Source organism: Camelus ferus, chromosome 20, assembly GCF_009834535.1.
Source record: "Camelus ferus isolate YT-003-E chromosome 20, BCGSAC_Cfer_1.0, whole genome shotgun sequence".
Lineage (NCBI taxonomy): Eukaryota > Metazoa > Chordata > Mammalia > Artiodactyla > Camelidae > Camelus > Camelus ferus.
In genome coordinates, this window is record NC_045715.1 from 12,593,124 (window position 1) to 12,618,688 (window position 25,565).

At 38.6% G+C, this 25,565-nt stretch overlaps 1 protein-coding gene across 5 annotated transcripts in view; it reads left to right on the forward strand.

Annotated features, from left to right (window-relative positions):
• Window positions 1-25,565, forward strand: part of RNF144B (ring finger protein 144B) — a 133,855-nt gene that overhangs the window by 89,288 nt on the left and 19,002 nt on the right. For all 5 annotated transcript variants that reach the window (XM_032462558.1, XM_014567329.2, XM_006194283.3 and 2 more), the window contains exons 3-4: window positions 14,186-14,290; window positions 24,747-24,807. In XM_032462558.1, coding sequence (XP_032318449.1) covers window positions 14,186-14,290; window positions 24,747-24,807 — 166 coding nt within the window. The remainder of the gene's footprint in view (window positions 1-14,185; window positions 14,291-24,746; window positions 24,808-25,565) is intronic.

Sequence of the window (25,565 nt, forward strand, 5' to 3'; positions counted from 1 at the left end):
ATTTTTTAGATTCCACTCATAATTAATATCATACAATATTTATCTTTCTCTGACTTACTTCATTTAGCATCATGCCTACCAGGTCCATCCATGTTGGTGTAAATGGCAAAATTCCATTCTCTTTTTATGGCTGAGTAGTGTTCCATTGTGTGTGTGTGTGTGTGTGTGTGTGTGTGTGTGTGCGCATGCGCACGTGTGCATATACACATCTCATTTTCCTTATCCATTCATTAGTTGATGGACACTTAGGTTGCTTCCATATCTTGGCAATTGTAACTAACACTGCTATGAACATTGTGATGCATGTATGTTTTTGAATTAGTGTTTTTATTTTTTTCTGATATAGACCCAGGAGTGTAATCGCTGATCATATGGTAGTTCTATTTTTAGTTTTTTGAGGAACCTCCAAACTGTTTCCCACAGTGGCTATACCAATTTACATTCCCATCAACGATGTGAGGGGTTCTGTTTTCTCCACATCCTCTTTGACCCCCTCTTTATTTTCCTATTAAAAAATCAAGGAAGGACAAGCGAGAGCATTTGAGTACCTCTTATGGAGTATATTATATATATTTTACACACATACACACACACATATATATTTTTTCCCCCATTTACTCTTACCCTCCATATTACAGATCAAGAAACCAGTGCAGAATTAAGTTGCTTGCCCAAGATCCATTCTCTTAATTCCTAGACCATAGGGTAGTTTGGATGAGATAAGAACAACCTCTGTGAAAATACATAATGTACTGCCTAGCACATAGTACATGCTCCCTAAATTTTATTTGTTAGCATGAACAACGGATGAGGCCCATATTAGGTGTTTGTGATCCTAAAAGTTTCTAAAGCTGGACAATGGCCTATATAATACAAAATGACAACTGGTTCTTATGTACATAAAAGGTTAGTCTAAGGAAGATGTAAGTAGAAAATGATTTAAAAAATTCAAGGAGCTCTAGAGACTGCAGGGTATATGTGTAATTGGAACACACTGGTGGCCATAGCCCCTGTTTGAAAGGACTGAGGAGTTTGCTGTGACTTTGGGCAAATTATTTGAGGAAACCAAGGGCTGAGAGATTAAGAAGTCTGATTTACACACTTGGAAGTTCCCAGTGTACTTAGTGTATATTCAAATGTTGAAACTGAATTCAGGGTTCAAGCCCAGACTTCCTAGTTCAAATACTGGTGGTCTTCCAGCCTCCTCATACATCATGCTGTGGAGTTACTGGTGTTCCCAGGAAGACCTCAGCCTGCCAGTTTCCAAGTGATCCTGTGTGCTGAGGATAATTAATGAATGGGGTACTGTAAGGCACAGAGATCTTTACTGCAACTGGAAAAAAACCTTTTATAGCTGTAATATCTGCTTTTCCTGGGTACTTTGTGAAAACCAGAGCGTTTTAATATGGAATGATCTCTAGTCTTTGAAAAACTTTACGGTTTACGGGGTGAGTCACCTTCAGGAGGAACAAAAGTAGTGTTTTCAAGTTGTAAAGATTACGGTATTTTCTTATGCTTTCTTTCTCATAACACGGAAATCATGGTGATGTAGTGGGGCAGCCAGGAAGGGCTGTGTCTCCATTAGACCTTGGTTTAAATCTCCACTCCTATATTTCCCAGTCATGGGAACTTAGGGTAAGTAACTGAACTGCTTGGTGTGAGATGGATAATACCGGTCTCGGTGTTGCTGTGAAGATTGAATGTGGTAATTTTAAGACGTATATCACAGTGATCATAGGGGCCTGACAAATATTCTCGGTCCCATCATCTCCTACTTTCTCCTGCCTCTCGTGTAATGAATATTTTAGTTCTAGGCTAGTGGCTCTCAAAGTGTGGTCCTCAAACCAGCAGCATCAGCAGCAGCTGTGAACCTGTTAGAATTATGAACTCTTGAGCCCCACCCTAGACTTACTGAATCAGAAACTCTGGGCATGGGGCCCAGCGATCTATGTTTCAGTTCTTCCTCCCAGGGATTCTGATGCACTGGTCCAAGGTATTTGCAGAGCACTCACGCTATGGGTGAAGTACATATGAATTGCTCATTATCATGTGCTTTGGAATAGTATGCCCTTTCTGTCTCTTTTGTGACCACTGACACACATTTCTGAAACAACTGGTCATATGGCTTTGACTTATGATCTTTGCTTTGATAGTGTAATTTGCTGGAATACAGTGCTAATGCAAAACATTTGGAAAGTGGTGGTCAGAGTTTAACAAGAGCATCCATAGCGCCTGGGATATGTAGACCTACAGATTTACTAAGAGAAAGGAAAGGAAGACTGGTTCAAATTATGGCAATAAAAAAAAAAAAAAAAAAAAAAAAAAAAAGGAAAGCAGCACATAAAACCTCCCTGATTTCTGGAAACTTGCTTTTTAGGAAATGTCAAGAAGATTCACATTTTGGCAGAAGAGAGTCTTGTGGGAAAATTATGGGGTGAGAATAGTTGCAGTTTTGTTACCACCTAATTTAAAAGTAGAAAGATATTCTGATATTGCTATGGATAATTGAATAAAGTCATTTTGAGTTAATTTTGAATAAAACAGGATTGCTCATATTCAATTTAGTTACCATGGGTCATTGTCCAACTTTACCAGTCTTACATCTAATAAATTCTCTTTTGTAAATATAATCAAAGAGGAAGTTTGCTTAAGGCTTAGGTCTGTACCACACCGATGGCTCTTAGTTCCTAACCATCACTCCATGCAGAGAAGGAGTATCCTCCTGAGGAAACTAACGGCATCACTGTTGTCTAACTTTCGGGTCATTGATGTGAGCTATTTTACATGCCGACTTTATAGGTTATATCCTGTAGAGAAAAATGGAATCGACAGTGAGTTAGTTTCATTTTCCATTTATCTGGTGTAAATATTCTTTTAAAATTTCAAAAATTTAGGTAATTATTCTTCAATATGGCTCCCATTAGTTTTAATTATTAAGGTTTTATTTCACTATAATTTATTCAAACTCTGGTTTAAATACTAATACAGATACTGGGGTTTTATGTAAAATAACACACATGACTCCTGCTTTAAGGAACACTAAAATCTGAGATTTAATGAACAGTATACTTTTTCTTTTTGATTTTTAGTTTAAAAAATATACAACAGTTTGGTATGAAACTTTTCAAACATACAACAAAGATGAAAACATTTTAACAATGAATATCTATGTTCCCACCACCTCTTGGATTCCAACATTAACTCTTTACTCTGACTTGCTTCATTACACGTCTATCTGTCCATTTAGCCTTTTGTCCCTTGTATGGTTTTAATACTCACTGTGAATGCTCTAGTAGAGTGTAAGTATTTCATTCTCCAGTTGTTTGCTTAGATTGGTTGAATGGTTATATTTTATGTAAATCACTTGCATAGCCTTGCATCTTGGCAGAAGGAGTTTCTTGACCGTTTATTAATTTGGGATTTGTTCCTTTCTGTGTTGCTGAGCCCTTATGTATATTTTGAGAGAGTCAGAAGGGCTGCTTGAGAGTTCAAATAGGGACTCTTTAGGGGCACAGGAGGAGAGAAGGAAAGTGATAAATGAGTTCAGTGGAATCTACTGATGTTTAATCTGGGCTGTGCTTATCTTCACTGCCTGTCCTGGGCCTGTTGGCTGAGGCCTTGGGGCCAGCTGAGGGCTGGCAATTCTGAGGTCTAATGTTTCTTTGGAGGAAATGGAAGGATGTAAACTGGGCAAGACTTCTTGTTTTTTATTTTTTTTTTCTCTTGGAAACTTCGGTTGCTTTTCTGGGTATACTGTGTCGTGAGATAGCACCTGGCACACATGGATCTCCTTGGAACTGGTATCAGAATTGGGGCCTCCCTCTGCTAAGAAAGGCAGTGCAGGCGGGACAAAAGGGAAAGCCTCGGAAAGGTCAGCTGAAGAGTTACTGAGTTACTCATGTTGGAAGGAGACCTTATGACCCTAGTGCCTGCTCCCTGCTCTGAAATGTTCTTCCAGTTTAGCAGATCTAATTGGCTTCATTGTGAGGACTGGACAGACTGCAACATTTCCAGGGGATTTCTCTTCAGAGCTATTTCTGTCACCAGTTATCTTAATTTGGTTGTTTCATGATCACTTGAGATAAAGATAGAAGCATTTGATCACTCTTGCTTGGTGGGAACAGGAGGTACTTTTATTGGGGCCCAGATTTAATCTCCCATATCGAATGACTGTTCTCAGACTTACAAGGTGGATGTTAGTACCTTTTTCCAGAAAGAGTAACAGCACTATTTTGGGAGAAAATATTTAAAGATACTTTAAATTCTAATGTATGTTTAAATTTTGCTTCTATAATTTGCCCTTTAAGCTTCCTTTACTGTTTCTTCTGGAACTAGCTGATGCACGTATTCTGTATGAAGATGTTAGAAAAGAGTCCTTCCTTCCTGTGGAGGTCATGCCTCTGAATTTTCCAAAATGATGTAAAGGCATTGATGATGGACATACCTTCCTTGATTAAACTTGAGGGCATGGGTGGTACTGAACCTGGTAAGTCTGACTTGGTTGCACATTGTAATCACTTTGAGAGTTTAAAAATAACTAATGCCAGTTCAGCAAGGTTTCAGAATATGAAACACAAAAGTCAATTGTATTTATATCCACTAGCAAAGAATAATATGATAATGACATTAAAGACAGCAATTCCATTTATAATAATATCAAAAGGAATGAAATGCTTGGGAATAAATTTAACGAAAGAAGTACAAAGTTTATACTCTGTAAACTACAGCATGTTGAAAGAAATTCAAGATGACTAAATAGAAAGATATCCCATGTTCATGGATTATGACTTAATATTATTAAAATGACAGTATTCCCCAAATGCAACTACAAATTCAACACAACTCCCATCAAAATCCCAACTATCCTCTGCCAAAATTGACAGGCTGATCTTACAATTCATACGGAAATTTGATGGGCCTGACATAGCCAAAACAATCTTGAAAAAGAAGCACAAATTTGGAGAACTCTCTTACTGCTTACAAACTAACTACAGTGTTACCATAATCAAAACTGTGTGATACCATTGAAAGGATAGAGAGATAGATCAATGGAATAAAATTGGAAGTCCAGAAATAAATTCTCATGTTTATTGTCAGTTGATTTTCATCAAGGTTGCCAAAGCAATTCAGGGGGACAGAGCAGTTTTTCAGCAAATGGTGCTTGGACAACTGGTTATCTATTTGCAAAGAATGAACTTGGACTGCTTCCTCATGCCACTGGCAAACATTAACTCAAAATGGGGTATAGGCCTAACTATAAGAGCTAAAACTAAAAAGCTCTTAGAAGAAAATATAGGAAATAGAAAAAATTTAATGACCTTGGGTTAGGCAAAGCATGAACAAAAGAAAAAAAATCAGACTCCATCAAAATTAAATACCTTTATACTTCAGTGGACACCACCAAGAAAGAGAAAAGATAACCCACAGAATGGGAGAAAGAATTTGCAAATCATATCTGATAAGGGGCATACGTAGAATAAATAAAGAGCTCTTACAACTCAATAATAAAAACACAAATAACCCAATTATGAATGGGCAAAGGATCTAAATAGACATTTCTCCAAAGAAGGTGTGTAAATTACCAATAAGCACATGAAAAAGTGCTCAAAATCATTAGCCATTAGAGAAATGCAAATCAAAACCACGGTGAGATGTCACTTCACACATGCTAGGATAGCTACAATAAAAAAGACAGTGACAAGTTCTGGTAAGGACTTGAAGAAAACTGGAACCCTCATACTGCTGGTGGGAATGTAAAATGATGCAGCTGCTTAGGAAACTAGTCTAGCAGTTCTTCAAAAGACAAATGTAGGGTTATCATAGATCACATCCACTCCTGAGTATATACCTAAGAAAAATGAAAACATGTATCTGCTATTGAAAGAAGCCAGTCGCAGAGGACCACGTATTGCATGATTCAATTTATGTGAAATATCCAGAATAGGCAAATCCATAGAGACAGAAAGTAGACTGGTGGTTGCCTAAACCTGGGGCGAGGGTGGGAGGATTTGGGGGGAAATGGGAAATAACTACTAATTGGCATGGGGTTTCTTTTGGGATTATGACATGTTCTAAAATCAATGTGTGATCGTTGCACAATTCTGTGATTACAATAGAAGCCATTACATGAGCGAATTATAAGATACATGAATTATATGTCAATAAAATATATATACATATATATATATATAAAATATAAAATACTGATGCCCAGTCCTTCCCTCTGAAATTTCGGAATTGATTGGTCTGAGGTGTAGCCTGGGCATTGGACTTTGGAAAGCTCCCCAGATGATTCTATTAAATATCCAGTGTAGAGAGTCTTTGTGCTAGACCTTGTTACTCAAAAGTGTTTTCTGTCTGCCAGCTGCATCGGTAAGATCTGGGAGCTTATGAGGAGGGCAGAATCTCAGACCCCACCCCACGTCTTCTGAATCAAAATCTGAATCTTAATGGGATCCTTGAATGATTTAAATGGACATTAAAATTTGAGAAGCATTGTCAGTAAGGTATTTGAGTAGTAAGGCTGGTGAGTGTTGTCTTTGAAGTTCACTGCCTTCCTGTTGAAACATCTTTCTACTACCCAGGGCTTCTCCTTGAGGCTGCTCTTTTGGGCTCCTGTACCCTATTCCAACGTGTGTGTTTGTGAGGGCCTTCCTCACGCACCACCAAGCAATTCTCAGATACCAGCAGAGTCCTAGAGACAGTGTCATATTCCAAAGGTTAAGGGTTCAGTTGTACCAGAAAACTCCTCACCCCCAACCCCTGCAACATACACACCTGCCCAATTCAGATATCAGTCTCAAGCCCGGGTTGTTAACTGTACTGCTGACTGCTTGGCTATAAATCAGAGGTTCCTACTATCTCCTTCTTGGATGTGATTAATTTGCTAGAGCAGCTCACAGAACTGAGAAACATTTTACTTACTAGATTACTGGTTGGTTATAAAAGAATGTAACTCAGGAATAGCCAGGTGGAAAAGATGCATAGGGCAAGGTATGGGAAAGGGCACGGGAGTTTCCATGCCCTCCCCAGCTCACCACTCCCCCCACATCTCCATGTGTCCACCAACCAGGAAGCTTTCTGAACCCCATCATTTTGGGGTTTTTATGGAGGCTTCATTACATAGCCATGACTGATTAAACCATTGACCATTGGTGATCAATTCAACCTCCAGCCCCTCTCCCCTTCCTGGAAGTTGAGGGGTGTGACTTGCCAGTTCCAACCCTCTAATCATAGCATTGGTTCCCCTGGCAACCAGCCCCCATCCTTAGGTGACCCAAGGGGCATTCCAAAGGTCACCTCATTAACATAACAAGAGATAATCATCTCTCTCACCACGAAGGAAATTCTAAGGGTTTTAGAAGCTCTGTGCTAGAAAAAGTACAAAGACCAAATATGCTTTTCTTATTATAAATCACAATATCACAGCTGCCCTTTCCAATGGCGTCCATCGTTACCAGTGTTTTTTTGTCTGTAAAAACATATTTGTCGTAGATCCTTTTTTTTAGGGCTCTTCCCCCTGCTTGGGAACCACGAACCTGTATTATTATCCCCCTGCATTCACAATAATTTCTTGGGAATGATGACAGAAGCATTCTGGAAACAAGGTTTTCATCAAAGAAACCTAAAGGTCAAAATTTCTGGTAACGTTGACAGGTGGAATGAGTGGAGAGAGTGAGATTTTGGTGGTGCTGGTGGGGTACATAATTATATACACCAGATTTTAAAATCCAAATTATAATAAGTACAACAAAGGAGAAGTGTGAGTGCCTACCATGTGCCAGATCTTTTGACAGATGTTTCTAGAGGTTGTGAAGAGGAATAAAATATGATTCAGACCTTGAAGAAACTCCTGGGCTCCTGGGGAGACAAGCAGATTCACAGCCTTCTGCAATGTAGGGTGAAAATCGCAGCGTTATTTCCGTGAACAACATACTTAAGTTGTTAACATCTGGTGTTACCTAAGGTCTTGCTGGGAATATTGGCAAGTTGGGAGCAAAATCCAAGTCTTTTGGAGAATTGAGGGAGAGAGGGCGTTTGAATAGATCATAAAATTCTCTTTGAAGGGCCTGAAACTCTGATCTGTCCTCAAAGGCAAATGCCATACCATCCCTACTGCCATGAGAATCAATGTTCTCTTCCTTTTGATGGATTTATTGGGATTCCTTTTGAAGGGGAAAATAATTGGGACCCCAATACTGAAGTATTTTACAATTATTTTTATTTTAATCTCACTTAAACTGCAAACATACTACCAGGCATAAGCACGTTTAGACTTACATCTCTTAAACAACAAGAATGTCAGGATAAATGCATATGCTGAATATTAACCAAAATTATATAGCAAAAAATTAAAGTTAACATGAATATAATAGCTGGTGTTTAGTTTCCACTAAATCGCTTTTAACAGGCTCTGAGTTTAACAGTGAACAAGTGGTAACTCAGTGATCTTGCCACCTTTCTGTGTTGGAATCACTAAGATTCTTGATTTGCACAGCTTTCAGCTTGGCCCAGATGCTTCCATTGTCTCTCATCTGCCTGTGACAGTGACAGCATTCCTGCTTGGCAAAGTAGGGCTGTACCACAAACACAAGTGTGAGCATCGGAACTGAGCGGAAATGGGTGTTCCTTGCTTTTAGTCATATCATTAAATAAATATAATAGGAATAAAATAAAACCTTGCCGGGGAGAACTCATGGGCTCCCAAGAATGCACCCTTGCACCCAGTTTGAAGAGTTCTGTGACAGCTGAGCTTCAAGGTGCTGTGGGAGCAGAGAGGCTTGAGCATCACAGCAGCCTGGGGTACAAGGCAAGAGGGGCTTCCTCAAATAAGAGAAGCTTAAAGATGAGAAATGTAAAGCTAAGCTCCCTTTTGAACCATACTTATGGCTTATTGTTTGATTTGGGGCTTCTGTTGAGTCATCTGGTACCAGGTTTTCCGGTCAGTCCTCTGATGTCCTGTGTGATTGGGAAAGCAGTATGAAGGTGGTTTCCATCCCTAGAAATAGTATATTGTGAAAAGTCAAGGTTTCTGAAAGGGATTTTGTAAGAAGGAAGTTTTAGGATCATGTCATACCAGGAAACAATTTACTGCTCAGCATAGGTTGTTGATTTATTTGAATGTCTTTGAACCATTATACATTTCCAAACCCGGATGCTTTGGGTGTGTTAAAAGGGTTTTGAATTGGGAGAGATACAATCTTGAGTTGTACCAATAATTTAATTCAACAGCATCCAACAAAGAAGGCTTTATTCTTAGGTCGTGTGCAGGCATCATAGTCTCAACTGGAGTAAACAGGATATTGGCTTCAATATGAGATGTTATTTAGAACACTCTTGAGACATTGTGAGGTAACTGTGTACTGAGGCCGAGAAGTGTTGGCTTACATTTTATTAAATGTCCATTTTAGTGTACAGCATTGTACCAGGAATGATAAAAAGCAAAACAGATACTCAAGGTCAGTCTAGATTTTGGTTTTAAATGCTTCCTCCCTCATCACCTTCTTTCCCTCCCATGGTTGAGCTAGGGATGAGAAACCCTAGGTTAGTAGGTTGCCAACTCAGCTTCAAGCCATGTGGGCTGCTGGTCTTTCTCTGACCTCAGAACCCCAGCACCTGTGTCTAGAAGCATCCGAGATCCTGGGGATCAATTTTAACTTTCAGTTAGTGGCACTCACTACCTTTTCCTCCTGAGAATACCTATTCTCCTCCTGCCTCCCCTCCCCATTCTCATGAGACTGATCTCTTGGGGTTAAATCTCTTTGGGGACTTTCATTTCTGCATGCCTGCCTAGAGTTCAGAGACATCTATTCCATTTCCCAGTTATTCTTTACATTTGCCTACCTCTTTCACTTTTCAGAGTATCTTCACGTATTTATCCTCACGGAGGACTCTGTGTTTCCCTGAGAGTAGACTAAGCAGGTGATACGGTCCCATTTTCTAATTGTGAGTGCTGTGGCCAGAGAGGTTAATGACTTGCCCAAGATGCAGGGGAGACTTGAGAACTTGTACTTCAGTCTTGATATTAGAATCCAGTTCCATCGACTGTTCATTGTAATGCTTTTTTTCCCCAGAAAAAAACTTTAAGAAAGGTGTAATCTATTGACAGAGATGTGTAACTGTGTAGTATATGTGTGTGTATGTGTGTGTATATATATATATATTTCTTGGGTGTGTATGTAGGAGCTTTGTCTGAATGTTGTAGCCCCTTTGGCCTTGTCCACCTCATGAAGAATGCCCTTTGGTACACCAGAAAACAACATCCCTGAAAGGGGCCTAGGAGACACCCCTTTCTGGAAGATTCCATTGTGCATAATTCATAGGCTCTCGGGGTTGGAAGAGACAAGTCATCTGGTTCACTAGGTGTTTGATGGTTAAATCCTTAGTTAGATCCCATTTGCATCCTCGAGGGCTATGGAATGATTTTGAGGAACATCCTTATTATTATACACAACCGTTAATGGCCTAAGGATGTTTCTGTGTTCTACCAAACTAAGTGAAATGCTTGATGACTTAAAAGAAAAAAAAATTCCTTTTTTTCCCCCTTGGGTCTTCAAGATTTTGGAAAAGTTCTATTTTTGAAACGTTTCCCTTGGAATTCTGTTAGCTGTTATGAAAACAGTGTCTGTTTAATGCTATTGTTTAATAGAATGTGATTTTTTTTAATGTGACTAAATGACGATAGTTTTCTTTTTTCTTTCTATATTTTTCTGTCTTACTTACAAGCCACATACCATTTCTTCCAGAATTGTTAACCATTTTGCTTAAGTTTGGTTTGTGTAGCATGCACAGGTGTTCATGCAAATGCTTTTGGTTCTTTTGTGCTTTAGCCAGAGATATTGAAGAAGAGAGGGTTTGAGATTTAATATTAGTGAAGGCTAATGGAAGACATATACTTGAAAATTCAGTAAGAGGCAGTAACTGGGACTGATTGTTTTCCCCCTTTGCCTTTGAATAGAAATGCGTGCCCATGGTTATAGAGGGTCAAGTGCGGTGCTAGAGCATCACTTAACAACCTGCACTTACAAATCTCTATCTGGAACCAGTGTTTCTTAGAATTAAAAAAGGGGACACATAGGGTATATATACTTATGCCCTGTACTCAGTGTATTCAGCTTTAACTTCTATCCTAAAATCATGAGTCCCGTAATATTGTGGCCAGCAGAGTCTTTGTGGGGAGCTTCAAATTTCATTGGGTTTATGTATTGTGGTTGCAGTGTACCTATGAGCATTACATTATCAAATAGAACATCCACTATAAACTCATGGGAAAGCTTAGATTTCATCTTTACAAATTTGCAGTCTAAGAGGAAATGAGTTTTTTTTGCCTGCAAAGACTCACATAGTCCCACTTAACTCTAAGCCTTTTCTGTAGATGCAAGGGTTCTACAGAGAGGCTTGAATGGAGGTGTGTGTGATGTTCTGTTATCAGTATCTGCGCTGTTCATGGAGCTTCTGCACCACAAGTGCTGTTTTACTGGTTTCCTGAAGGGAGTGGAGATAGAATAATCTCAGGAGGCTAACAGATGAACATTTCTCCACAAAGTTTTTGAAAGTCTAAGATCAGGTGAAATGGAGTAGAAATATGACTAAATATTTCACAGTTTGCGAATTTCCAAAGGGCTTCCATGTACAAAATTTCATGTTTGTGTTTGTGTGTGTGAGTGTTTTAAACTGTGTGAGGTAACCATAACAAGTATTATTACCCCTGTTTTACAAAAGACCCTGAATAGCCAAACTATTCTTGAAAAAGCAGAACAGGGCCAGGGGAATCACATTTCTTGGCTTATATTACAAAGCTACAGTAATCAAAACAGCATGATATTGGTACAAAAAAAAGACACATAGATCAATGGAACAAGATAGAAAGTCCAGAAGTAAACCCATGCACTTATGCTCAATTAATCCATGACACAGGAGGCAAGAATACACAATGGAGAAATGACAGTCTCTTCAGTAAGTGATGCTGGGAAAACTGGACAGCTACCTGTAAAAGACTGAAATTAGAACATTCTTTAATACCATATACAAAACAATTATTGTCCCTGTTTTCAAAATTAAGGGAAGCATGTCTGGATCATCATTTAGGTAATTTTCCCATCGTCACTGGATAAAGGGGCACTGAGGAGAGCCCAGATATTAGGATCTGACATTCATTACACTGTTCACTTTGTTTTTCTCATATAATCTTCCCCTTGATCCTAGAGACCACCGATTTTCAGTCTTTCTACTTAAATTTCAAGTGGCAGTGGGAGGAGATCAAGGCAGTAAGGCTGGGATCTGCATGGCAGATAGAAGGCTGAGAGGTCGTCAGGAACAGAGTGGGGTGGACAAGCCTGCACATCCTTTACTCATTTGTCCCGTAGTGTGATACTGTTTTTCATGAACCATCTTTGCAGTTTCTCCTGAGTTTTGCCTGGACATTGAAGTTCTTCCCCACGTTTCCTTGCTGCTGCTTTTCCTACTTACCATTCTTTCTTGTACTAGAGACCATGTTTGGCACAGTAACTTTTAGAGCAAGTGATTGTTGACTCTTCTCTTGAGCAAGGAAGTGAAAGTTTAAATATTATATCTCTGTGTGGTCAGCTGTAGGAACAGAGTGACTTAAGATATTGTTTATTCTCCAATTCATACAATTCATCGTTTATTCCCCAGTTCATACTTAATCAGAAGCATTTCCCCATGTCTTTAAACATTATTTGAAAATATTTTTTTTGATTCTTCAGCGTTCTATTGCATGAATTAGCATAATTTATTTACATGTTTTTCTAATTTGGATATTTAGGTTATCTTCTAGATTCTTCTGTGATATAAAATCGACTCTTTGGAGAAGGGAATTTTTAAGTCCTTAAAGAGATAAAAATCTGGTTTAAATGGTTTGCCCCAGTCATTATTTCATTAGTGCATTGTAACAGTAATTTCAATCAAATAAATATACAATTATTTTTCTGAAATAATACAATTGTGATAGTTTTATTTTTAGGTGGGGAAAATGCATAAAGATGGTCAATGAATGGAACAGACTTCACAATTATGTCATTAGTATTCTGACCATAGAATTTATTTAATAGTTCAGTTTTTATAAAAGGTTGGTGCAACAGCAATGTTTTTAATGTAGCAGGTTGATACATACGTTATAAATTTGGGAAAATTGGAACCAAATGATAACTAGTCATCCCTTTGTAAGAGTCATTAATTTATTGATGCTTATGTATTTTGGGGGGTGTCCACCTCAAACATTTGAGTTTGACTTTTTTTCCTTATGCATATAGAAAAGAGCTCACCGATTATGAGCAAATTAGCAGAAACTGAGGAGCCAACTTTTGGACTTCTTAAGGGTTTTATCTTCTGGAACTACGGCTTTCAATTTCCTGTGGGGGTGCTGGGGTGGCTTAGAAGAGAGAAGGGAGAAGTCAGAGGTCTTCATAATGCTGTCAGTCTCTCTCCTGCCTTTTCAGTGTGACTCACATGTCCTGCTGCTGCCCAAGATCCCATTGGCGCAGGCAGTGCGTAGACCAAGTTTGTCCTTGGTGTTCTGCCTCTTCTCTCTGGGTTTCTTATTTCCTGTCCAGTTTTTTCTTTCCCCAGGTTCTACACAAACCTCCTCATCATGGCATCTCCCAAGGCCCATAGTTCTGGAAAGGTCTCATCCTCTCAAATTCTTTGACATTATCTTTTCCAGGTGTTTTTGCTATTAAGAGTCTTTCTAGATTAGTTATTTCTTTAATCTTATTTTGATTCTGTTTGCCTAGTTCAGCACGAGAGTCAGAGTTCTACCTTTGGGTAAATTTTGAGGGAGAGGACAATTGGGTAAAAATGGATCTGGGAAGTCACATAAGTTAAAAAAAAAAAAAAAAGGGAAAAAGAAGCCTTTTGCCATTAGTGCAAAAGAGTGTTTTTTCTTTTCCCAATCTATGGTGGATAAAATGTGTGCACATACAGGAGTTTGACTTGCTGCCTCGAATAAACTCAGTATTCTTAGGATGAAGTCATACATAATTAATCACCTGTCTCTGCATTCTTTCCGAAGTGATGGCTCGTAGTGTTCACACTTGTGATAATTTATGTTTCCTGAGTACCAGAGCCCCAAGTCTGCCAATTAAGGAAGAAGAGGCAGTGGTGGTTATGTAACCTCGGTGCTCCTGTAACGTGGTGGGTAATTGTCTGTCTTTTTTTTTCCTTCTAGTGTCTGAAACAGTACATGCAGCTGGCAATCCGAGAAGGATGTGGGTCTCCCATCACTTGCCCTGACATGGTGTGCCTAAACCACGGGACCCTGCAGGAAGCTGAGGTATGGGTGAGCGCCCTGGTCCTTCCCTCTTTCCTGTGGACGTGATTTCCTAGGACCTTGACTCTTTATGTACCTCCCTCCCTGGGGGTCTCGAAACAAAATACAGTTGTTAACTTTTTAAAGGATTATTTTACTGCTACACATCTTTGGGTTCTTTATACAAATGGTTAAAGCTGTTATTTACTTGGGTTCTGTGTATAAATGCTCTCTCTGTTGAAGAATCTCTAGAATAGGAGAAAGTACTAGAAATCAAATTTACCAAGTGTGAGCTTTGGAGGCTGAATAGTGGGTGGTCTTGGGATCTTTACTTTAAAGATAAATGGGGGAAGCGGGTGGGAAGGCATAAATTGGGAGTTCAAGATTTGCAGATACTAACTAATATAGGTAAAATGGATAAACAACAAGTTTATACTGTACAGCACAGGGAGCCATATTCAATATCTTGTAGTAACTTATGGTGAAGAAGAATATGAAAATGAATATATGTGTGTTCCTGTATGACTGAAGCATTGTGCTGTACCCCAGAAATTGAAACAACATTGTAAACTGACTATACGTCAATAAAAATATATTAAAAAATAAAAAATAAAGATAAACAGGTAACAGATTAGCCACAGTTATAGACAATATAAACTATTGTGGTTTTACACAGGTAGCCTGAGTTGAACCATTTCCAAACAGCAGAGAAAGGCCTTTCATTCAGTTTTTATCAGGCACAGAAATGTCTTTTTGGAGTGAGTTCTTTTCCCGTTGTATTAACACTGTGTTATATCTCTTTTTTGTTGTTTCTTTCTTTCTTTTTTTTTTTTTTGGTGAGTATCTTGCCCTTAAATCTGCTTTGAACCTTCAGGTCCTGCTCCCTTTAAATCTGGTCCACACTCTTCTGCTTGCTTTCATAGCCAGGGTACCAGCTAACCCTTTCAGCTTATAAAACTGAGGCCCAGAAGGTCTAAGTAATTTGCTCAGCCGTGCCTATGTCAAGAGCAGAAGAGCTAGAATTCCAATCCAGTTCTTTCTGACCACCATAATTACATGACTTTGAGTAGAACTAGGTAGGTGGATAGAATTCATGATAAAGGACTTGGTGATTGGAAGCTCAGTGGCGTGCATGTGTGTGTAAATGTGTATGTGTGTGTATATGTGCCTATACCAATACACACACACATATACATGCTTTGTTTACAAATGGATGTTTTTACATATATGTCCTTCGCTTTGTAAGCAAAGCAGTCAAAGATGTTACAGACCAGTTCTTACCACTCCACCTCTGGGTTCCCAAAGTTCAGCTTAAGGAATATCAGGGAAGTGGTACAGATGAGCTTGAAGCGTTTTGGGGGAAAGGAATAAGAGGGATGCATCATGGTTTAGAAATTGTTCATTTTAGGCAAACCATGAAATACTTGCAAGCCAGAGCTGTGTCTGCCAGGGAATGTTACTTAATTCATGTGGACAAAATCTATCAAACAGAAATGAAGTGATGTTTCTAAATAAGTCCTTGAAATTAATCATAGTCCTGTCATCCAGATAAGCCTACATGTGACTGTTTACACTGAATTAAAATTAAAATTAGAGATTCATTCCTTTGGTTGCACTAATCATATTTTAAGTAGTCCATAGCTGCATGTGGCTAGTGGTTATCAAGTTTGGACAGCACAGAATAGAACATTTCCATCACTGCAGAAAGTTCATTACAGAGCAGAGTTCTAGACTTTACGTGAATGGTAACCATTAGCCATTGACACTTTGGATATCAAATGTTAGGGCTGATGTGTACAGATCAGTGAAGACAGGCTGTCATCTTAACTTTTCTGATTTTCTTAGTATAGACTTCCCCTACAGTTCTCTTCTTCTTAAGCCTTCCTTTTCCCTCTGTTCACATTCTCATTCACACTTCCCTAATGCTGATTTCATTGACCCAGCTTTACTTCAAAAACAATTTTACTTGTAGGCTGCATTAAAACCAAGTAAACCCATAATGGCTCTTAAAAATGACAGAAGGATATTTGAAAAACAGAACAAAAGCATATTGCAAACTAAGCTATGGCATTTCTTAGATTCGCCGAAGCCTGTTTCCTATTAGATGAGTAAGAGACACTGCAGGGCATTAAAGGACCATTTCTGTACTCACTGGTCTTGCTAAGAGCCTGACTATAGATGGGTGTGAATTACAGTAATCAAATGTTCTTAACCAACTTGTCACTATTTTTTTTTTTCAGAATGAAAAAATGTGGTAGTGGTGATGGTGACTGTCTCTCATTTGGATCTGAGACATGAATAGATTGTATGAGAGAGATTGGTAGCTTTGTCAGTTTATATGGGACAACTCCTTTCAGAGCAGATACTGCACACACATGAACGTGGGCTGTACCACCTCCCTTTCTGACTTGCTTGGCATCAAGCTTTCCTTATATCTGGTTATTACTATCATACACAGCTCTTCATCTAAATATCATTGAGTATACCCCAACAGGGCTCATCCACATTGTGCTTGACCGGATTCTGTCTTTTTGTGGCTTTTTATTCCATTAAAAAAAATGTTCATTTTTACAGGTCACACACAAATGTACTTTGCTTGTTAAGAGCAATTCTGATTAAGGCTCAGGTTCCCTTTTTGCTGCTGCAATTTTTATTACAATACATGGTTCTTCACCGTTCATTGTCTTATAAAATGCATGTGAGTGTAACATTTCTTCATCTTCAAAGGACACTAGGAATTTGAGCTCTTTCTTCCAAATGCTTTCCTGGGTAGGTCTAGCTTGCAAAGTTGACAGTGCTTCATATGCGTGTCTCCTGCAAGCTTTAAATCCTGCCTGTCTTTTTGTTTTTTTTTTAATTGAAGTTTAGTTGATTTACAATATTGTGTTTCTGGTGTAGAGCATAGTAATTCAGTTGTAGAAATACATATATTCTTTTTCATTATAGGTTATTACAAGCTATTGAGTATAGTTCCCTGTGCTATATAGTCGGACTTTGTTATTTATCTGTTTTATATATAGTAGTTTGTATCTGCTAATCCCAAACTCCTAATTTATCCCTCTCCCCTCCTCCCCTTTGGTAACCATAAGTTTGTTTTCTGTGTCTGTGGATCTGTTTCTGTTTGTAAATAAGTTCATTTGTATTATTACTTTTTAGATTCCACATATAAGTGATACATATGGTATTTGTCTTTCTCTGTCTTACTTCACCTAGTGTGATCATCTCTAGGTCCATCCATGTTGCTGCAAATCTGCCTGTCTTCTTAATGCATCCAGATTGGCCCAGTTATGGCCCTGCCTCTTACCTTTTATCAGGAGGAGCTTCATCAGCAAAGCATTCAAAGCCCAGTTCAATTACTGTTTGCTTATGTAAGAAACAGTAGAAAAGACAGCTTCCCTTCAGTGTCATGGAAGCTGGTGGGAAGCTGTGACTCTGGGGACTTGTGGCTAGAGGTGTGCCCATGGGGAGCCAGGGAAAAGTAAAATTTTCCTTCCTTGCGTCATCTGGTACTTTCAGCTGTTGCTCTGCAGCGTTTCAAATGTATTTGATCCAGGAATCTTGTCCAACATGAAATTATGAAAGGCAGGACACAGATGGTTGGTTCTGATAGCATTACTTCAGGCAAGGCCTTTGCTTGAAGTTAGTAGCCCTGTTAAACAAGCGATGACTAATTTGAGCAGTTTCCTTGCAGTGTCAGGGAAGCAGCATCCATCACTTGCTGGGAGAGCTTGAGCCATTTGTTTGGGCCGGGTACAATTTGAGTGGTGAGCACACGTCTATCATTACACGGCCTGAGAGGCTGAACTTCTTCCCGCTGCCAGCTGGCAATGGAAGGCAGGGGACAGCTTCTCACCCACTGATCGTCCTTCCAAGTCCCGGCGCACTGAAATAACCTGCCTTTACAGCTAGTGCCAGGCACCCAGAGGATGAATGGGTACATCTGCTCTTGTCAAGAATGGGGGCTCCAGAATTGCTACAGGAAGGGATTTAGGTGGGGCACTGTGCAAGGACCTGGATGGAGGGATGGAGGATTGGAATGCTAAGAAACTTGAAGCTACAATTGCAGAATAAACAGTTTTTACTCATATTGCATGTTTATTTATGGTGGCTTTCGTAAAGTCTGCTGGAATGATAAGAGATCCAATTGCCACCTCTCCCCCCATCACCCTTCAGCACTGTCTCCACTTGCCATCTCTTCATTTAACTCTTTTTCCCCCTATTATCAGAGTATGAATCCGGGGCAGTGGAAAAATGAGGGTGCCCAGGCAAGTGGCCAGATTGCTGTCACTGTGGTTTAGGGATCTGAAAGGGAAGGGGCTGAATGTGTCTGTAACAACTTTTGGCTGTATTACGTGTTGGCTGAAGAAGACTAAAACTTTGGGGTGGCGCAGGATAAAGGCATCTGCCGTGCTGGAGTCACTGGACATTTTTGAGATTCCCAGCTGGATGTTATTTTAGAACATATTTAAAACTTTTAGAACACATTGAAAACTTTAAAAACTTTTTAAAACATGTAGTTTTAAAACTACATGTAAGTGGAGAATCAAGTTTCTAAGCTTCTTTAGCTAATGGCAGACATAAGCAATGGGGTAAAGGTGTCACATGGAAGTGCCCGAGGGCACATCCCTTTTACCCACAGATGAGCTGAGGGAGAGGCGGGAGGGATGATGTGGGAAGGTGTACTGAAGCCTCAGAGAACAGATGAGAAAAGAAGACCAAAGGCAGTCTTTTTCTGAAAGGTTCCTGGCCCTGGAATTCCAGGTCTCTTCCCCGTCTTTCACCTCCGCAGTGGGCTCTGCCTTCCGGCTCTTAGACAAGGATGCCCGCTTGCTTTTTCACCCAGGGTTTGATAGCTGGTGTGAGCTTGGCTTACTGCACTCGAGTGAATGGGTGAATGTGCCAGCTTTCTTTTTCTGTTCGGGAGGGCAGTTCTTATTTTCTGGGTTGAAATAGAAAACATTCTTAATTTCTGTATTTGCATGATAAAATACTTATCCATAAAGCCCATGTTGTTTCTCTTGCCAATAGTTTTTGCAAATCATAGCATCTCAAAAATTGCCGGAACCTTGACATGCTGTGATGATCTGCTAGTGATCAGTTCCATTTCCAGATACACTGGTCTATTGTTTTCTATGTTCAGCCTGTTCTTTAATTTTTAAAAGCAACTGAAGCGGAAATATAATTTAAAGGGCTAAACCTTAGTGAAGTCTGGCCTTTTTTTTTTTTTTACGCCTCTTCTGTTCTGACTTTCCAGACCTTGATGAGTAACATGTTTATGAAAGCCAACCCCTAGCTTCTGTGTTTTAACCATTCCACTTTCTTAACTAAAAGACAGTGTATCTTGTATTTATCAATGTAAGGAGAACACACTGCACTCTTAGCCAACCTGCTTCCCTGGCAAGCTGGTTTTCCTGTCTTCCCCCTCTCTTACTTTGTTTTTTGTAGGGTTAGTGTCAATGTAGGTGGTGATGCCTGCTTAAATATTATGGTCATGGTTAACAATGATACACAAGGGTACACCTTCCTTTTCATTTCTTCTCATTTGTAAGATATTAGATATATCCAATTACCTGTTATGTGTAATAGTCTCAGCACCCCCCATACACAGATATTCTGAGTCCCCTGGATATGCTCTGGCACAGGTGGAGGGAAGCAGAAAAGCAAAGACTTTCAGCAGAGTAAGAACTGGGTATTTAATAAGCAGCCTCAGGTTAATTTTTACCAAAAAAAAAAAAAAAAAAAAAAGACAATGGTTGCAGGTAATTAGTAGCTTCTTATTGTTATTGTTCTGGTATTATTGTTCTTATTCTATTACAATGAAATTGAACTTGTTTTCTCTTTGAATTGAAACTTTTTTTTTCTGTTTGGAAAGAATTTTTAGGACGATGAGGAGGAGGAGGAAAAGTGGTCTTTCATGCTTGGATAGGAGGAGAGAGACATTTTTATTTAACAGATAGATTAGTACAAATTTCAAAGGAGAAATAATAAATCACTTTAAATCAAGTTAAGGATTTTTTAGTAGTTGCTTTGAGGGGAGTGACCTCTTGATACTTGAGAAGATACTTAGAAATTTGTGTTTCTATTATTTAAATATGGATCTGGTTAGTAATGGATTCGAATCCAGTAAATAAAGTAGATATCTTTCATCCATACTGACCTAAATAAAATGAATAAACAAATAAATGAGGGATAAGGGACAATTCTTCTTTATAGTAGAATTGTAATGAACAGATACAGAATGAATAATGGACATAGAAAATCACTCTTAAGCAAATACCACAGTAATAATTATCATAGGCAAGAATTATTGACGGATACAAAAATTAGCAAACAAAGGTATGATGAGAAATAGGATATTTGAAGAATCTTAAAATATCTCCCTACAAGATACTTGTTGATTTCAAGGGGTGGATAAACCTGGCAGATAGCACTTTAACCAAGTTAAAAAGTTAACATCAACAGTATTGAGACAGGTTGTCCTCATGTCCCTCCTGACAGCCCAGCACCACTTCTGTGATGTTCTTGCCCAAAATGCATAGTCTCAACCCTATCATGAAAAAGCATCAGATAAACCCAAATTGGAGAACGTTGTACAAAATAACAAGTGGCCTGGACTAGTCAAACTTGTCAAGGTCATGAAAGCCAAAAACAGACTGCAGAACAGCCACAGATTGGAGAAGGCTAAGGAGACATGGCGACTAAACGCAAGGTGGTAACCTGAGCTGGATCTTGGACTGAAAAAAATGAAAAGACATTAGTTGGACAGTTTGTGAAGTCTGAATAAGGCCTGCAGATTGTTTAATTATTTTGTGTCAATGTAAATTTTATTATTACATAATTAACTATTATGTAAGGTGTTCATTTCACACTAGGAGAAGTTGGAGGAATGGCATTTAGGAACTCTGTACAATTTTTGCAACTGTTCATAAGTCTAAAATTATCTCAAAATAAAAAAGTTAATAAGGAATGTCTTGGTATGGTTTTGAATGATCTGGAATTTCTTGGTTGGCAGGAAGAGGGTAATTGATACCGCAAGACACCTCATTATCATCTCTTTTATTCTCTAGAATTTTCAATTTTGCAATCAATTTTAGTGTCCTCGTGTTCTTTCTCTTCTTCTTCTTTTTTTTTTTTTTTTTAAAGCAGTAGCTCCTTAACCTGTGGCCTGATTGAGCCTTCAGTCATCATCCTAACACATGAATTTCAGTTTTATAATTGTAAAAGGCATTGAGAAATAGTGACTTAGCTCCAGATAGCAATGGGACCAGGAATTTAATACTTTGGATCATCATTTTTTCTTTTTAAACTTGGTCCAGCTTTCTCTTATCTAAAGTCAAAGTATAACAGGAACATTTCAGAAAATTAGCTGTAATCTGTGAAATCCAACAAATAAGAAGATCAAGGAATAGATCTGTTTTTAAACTTATGTGTGTATATTGACTTCTGAGTAATTTAAGTTCCTTGGAGGCAGCCTCTGTATCTCCTTCCTCTTTTGTGTCCCCGGGCTTCCAGCCAATGCTTTACCCGTAACAGACTGTCACTGAGTATATGGGAAGATACAAATCCAGAAAGTAGGGACTGGCGAAGAGAACGGTGTGTTTTGGTGTCAACTTTATTCCAAAAGGATTAAACACAGTGACACAGTGAGAAGTGATGGAACTAATTTTTTGTGATCACAGGTTTCAACAGAAAAATTGTTTTACCTGATTAAGGCCTAATTCCATATAAAACTTTGACCTATAAAATAATAAGTAAGAGATTCAAAGTAGAGTAAGAGCCAAAAGAAATTAGAGACTTCAGACTTCCCTGTTGACAGTAATGTACCTCTGGTGAAATTTATCTTTCTCACTTAAAATTAAACATCCATCTCTACTGTTGTTGACTTTTTACTGCATTAATTTCTGTCATTTTTCTCATTAGAATTTCATCTGTATCTAAAATATCTTATCTCCTATTTGCTTTGTCTTGCATCAACTCAGTTTGACTTAGCTGTTATATAAATGGCTTGTCGTTGGAAAAAAATCAGAGTTTTTAGGGGTTGACTTTGATGGCTTTGAAGAGGGGCTTCATCAGTTCAGAAACTATTTTAGATGGTGTTACGCAGAATACAAGACTGTCCCATAGAATCAAAGACCTCAAGTAGCATTTTGGGGGGGGGGAGTGTTAAAAATAGATTTCTGGAACATTACGGAGGTCTCTCAGGCTCAGATGACGTCATTCCCCAAGTTACCTTGGTCCAGAAGTTAAAGTAGTGTCAGATTGTTTGTCCTCCACTTGCAGTGCATCAGTGACTAAGTCAGGAATCCAACTCCGATTCTTTAATGCTTTCCATCCCTTCATGAGCCTGCTTCTTCTGTCTCCAACTCTGCATTTTATTTGAGACAATTTTGTCTTCCAGGTAGTATTATAACTGGCTGTCAGTATACTCAAAGCCTAACTTTAAAAAATTATGATAAAATACACATCATGTAAAATTAACCATAACTATTTTACAGTAATTACTAAGAAGCTTTTATTTAAGGTGCCAGATGAAAATGAAACATTTCCCCTCCAACTGGAGGAAAAATATTATAATTAAATTTATGTTTTGCCATATTCTACTTGGCACAAAGAAGACTGAAATTGCCTGTTTTGTGGTTTCTTCATACATTTTAGCTAACTTAATTTGATTCATTTGAAAAATAAACATTGATTTTTGTGTGCGTGATGGGGAGAATTAGATTTTCAATACCTTTTAAAATGTATTATATTTGTTACGTATCATTTTAGATGCCTCATTTTTAAACTCAGCCTTTCTCAAAGCAGACTTTCTTCCATTAGTTGCAAGAACGTGTATCTAGATACATTTTCTACCAAAATATGAAATGCTTTACAGTTGGAGTTGCCAAGGCTATGACTGTGTCCTTTATCAATTTGCTGAGTGTCTGGAAACCTCATATAAAATCCTTTGATTTTTCTCAGTTATAAGTCTTTTAATCCATGTCCGTGTACTTCTATATGGACGTCAGTAGAATTATTACTTTTAGAATGCCAGTTTAAGAGCGGTTAGCTTTTCCTGCGTCTGGCTTTGAAATGCAATTTAAAAATGAATGATCTGAAATGTCATTTAGTTAGATGTGAATCATCGTTGTTTACTAGTGCTATCTGAAGTGGAAATGGGAGTCTAGCCACAAGAAATATCTTAGGCATTTCCTTTTCGCCAGGGCATGGATGGCAGTGAGTGATCACCAAAGGCCCTGTAAAGTGATTTTTGTCAGAAGAAATAATTTTTCGTATTGCTTAGAAAGTACTATTCCCTGGGTGACTCACGAAGTTTTCTTAATTCCTGAGGTGCTATCTACCTGGTACTAGTTTTCTAAGGTTCTAAAACTAGAACTATAATCTTTTTTTTTTTTTTTTTTGGTAGTCAACCCAGCCACTCCCTGCACTTGAATCTTCAGGCAGTGGCTCTGTTTGAAGAATAATGCCCAGTACGATAGACTATAATCTTTTAAAATTTTCTTAAATAGCCAAAAGGAGCATCGGTCGTATATGTACACAAATAATTTGGGAAGTCCAAAAATGTGGTTATCGGTCTTGTTAGCTGCTGATCAAAGAATGGGAGGTGATCAGTGAGGTCTGTAACTGGTGCCTTAAGCAGAGACTTGTAGCTGTTGCAGAAGATGGGGATAATTTGGCAATTGCTGCTTGTGTTAATGCATGAACAGTGTAAAGAAAAAGACATTGCAGACAATTGGTATAGAGGGGATACAGAAAGCCAGACAAGAGAAAGGGGTCATAACCCAGCAAGTCCCTTCTGGATATATATATCCAAAAAACAAAAACACTAATTTAAGCACATACATGCACCCCAGTGTTCATAGCAGCATTATTTACAATGGCCAAGATATAGAAGCAACCTAAATGTCCATTAACAGATAAATGGATAAATAAGATGTGGCACATACATATGTACACACACACACACACACGTGCGCACATGCGCGCACGCACACGCACACACACAATGGAGTACTACTCAGCCATAAAATTTTTTTGCCATTTGCAGCAACATGGATGGACTTGGAGGACACTGTGCTAAGTGAAGTAAGTCAGACAGGGGAAGACAAATACTGTATGATATCATTTATGTATAGAATCTAAAAAATGACAACAAACTAGTGAATATAACCAAAAAAAGAAGCAGACTTACAGATCTAGGGAACAAACTAGTGGTTACCAGTGGGGGGTGGGGAGGGGCAACGTAGGGGTTGGGGAGAGGAAGGTACAGGCTCTTGGGTGTAAGATAAGCTCAAGGATGTATTGTATGACACAGAGAGTATAGCCAATAATTTTGTAATAGCTGTAAATGGAAAGTCACCTTTAAAAATTATATAAAAATTTAAAAAATAAAGTCAAGAAAAAGAGATCATAAAACAGACTGGTAATTCAGGGCTCTGTGATGACTGAAGTCTCATCTTTCTAACATCTCTGCTTTCAGATTGCCTGTTTGGTACCTGTGGATCAGTTTCAGCTTTATCAGCGGTTAAAGTTTGAACGAGGTATGTATGCTCTCTGCTTTTGATCCTGATGGCGAGTGTGTTTTTTACATGTGTCCTCTTCACACTAACCTGCGTGGAAGATCAGGGCAGCTGTGGGCTGTCAGCAAAGCCACAAGGGTACTCAGAAAAAAGAAAACTGTAATGGCAACATAAACTTTCAACTTTCTCAGCCACAGCCAGAAAAAAATGCAGACTAGCAGGAAATATAACTTTCCTTATGTTGGCTGTTTTTGTATTTTTAATTCGGCTCATGTGAGAGAAGTTCTGCAGAAGTTGAATAGTTTCACAATAACAGTATGACAGAAAGACGTGAACCTCAAAATGGGTTTTACCACCAGTTTTCCTTCTCTTGAAGATGATTTCAAAACCTTAATCCACCCAAACATTTTTACTGCTCATTGTAATAGTCACTCCGTTTGTTCTTCTGATCCTACACTTGTGATTACAGTGATGGCTGAGTCTGTCACCCTAATGCTGTTTACAGTGTATAGAACTACTTTCTGACTTTGGACTTGGGGTAGTTTATATAGCTTTTCTATTTATATTGCCTTTTCATCTGTAGGAATTATTTTTTGGTGTGTTTTTCCATACCTGGTAAGTAGGAGAAAATTGTTTCCCCTGGAATTCATCAGACTGGTGTAGCCTCGTCGAGTATGTAACATAAACTGTAACCTAGCATGAACATACAATTTTCTGACTGCTAGCTTTTTAATCGGGATTAATAAAGTCTAGAGATGAGAGGGTAGGGGAAGAGATGA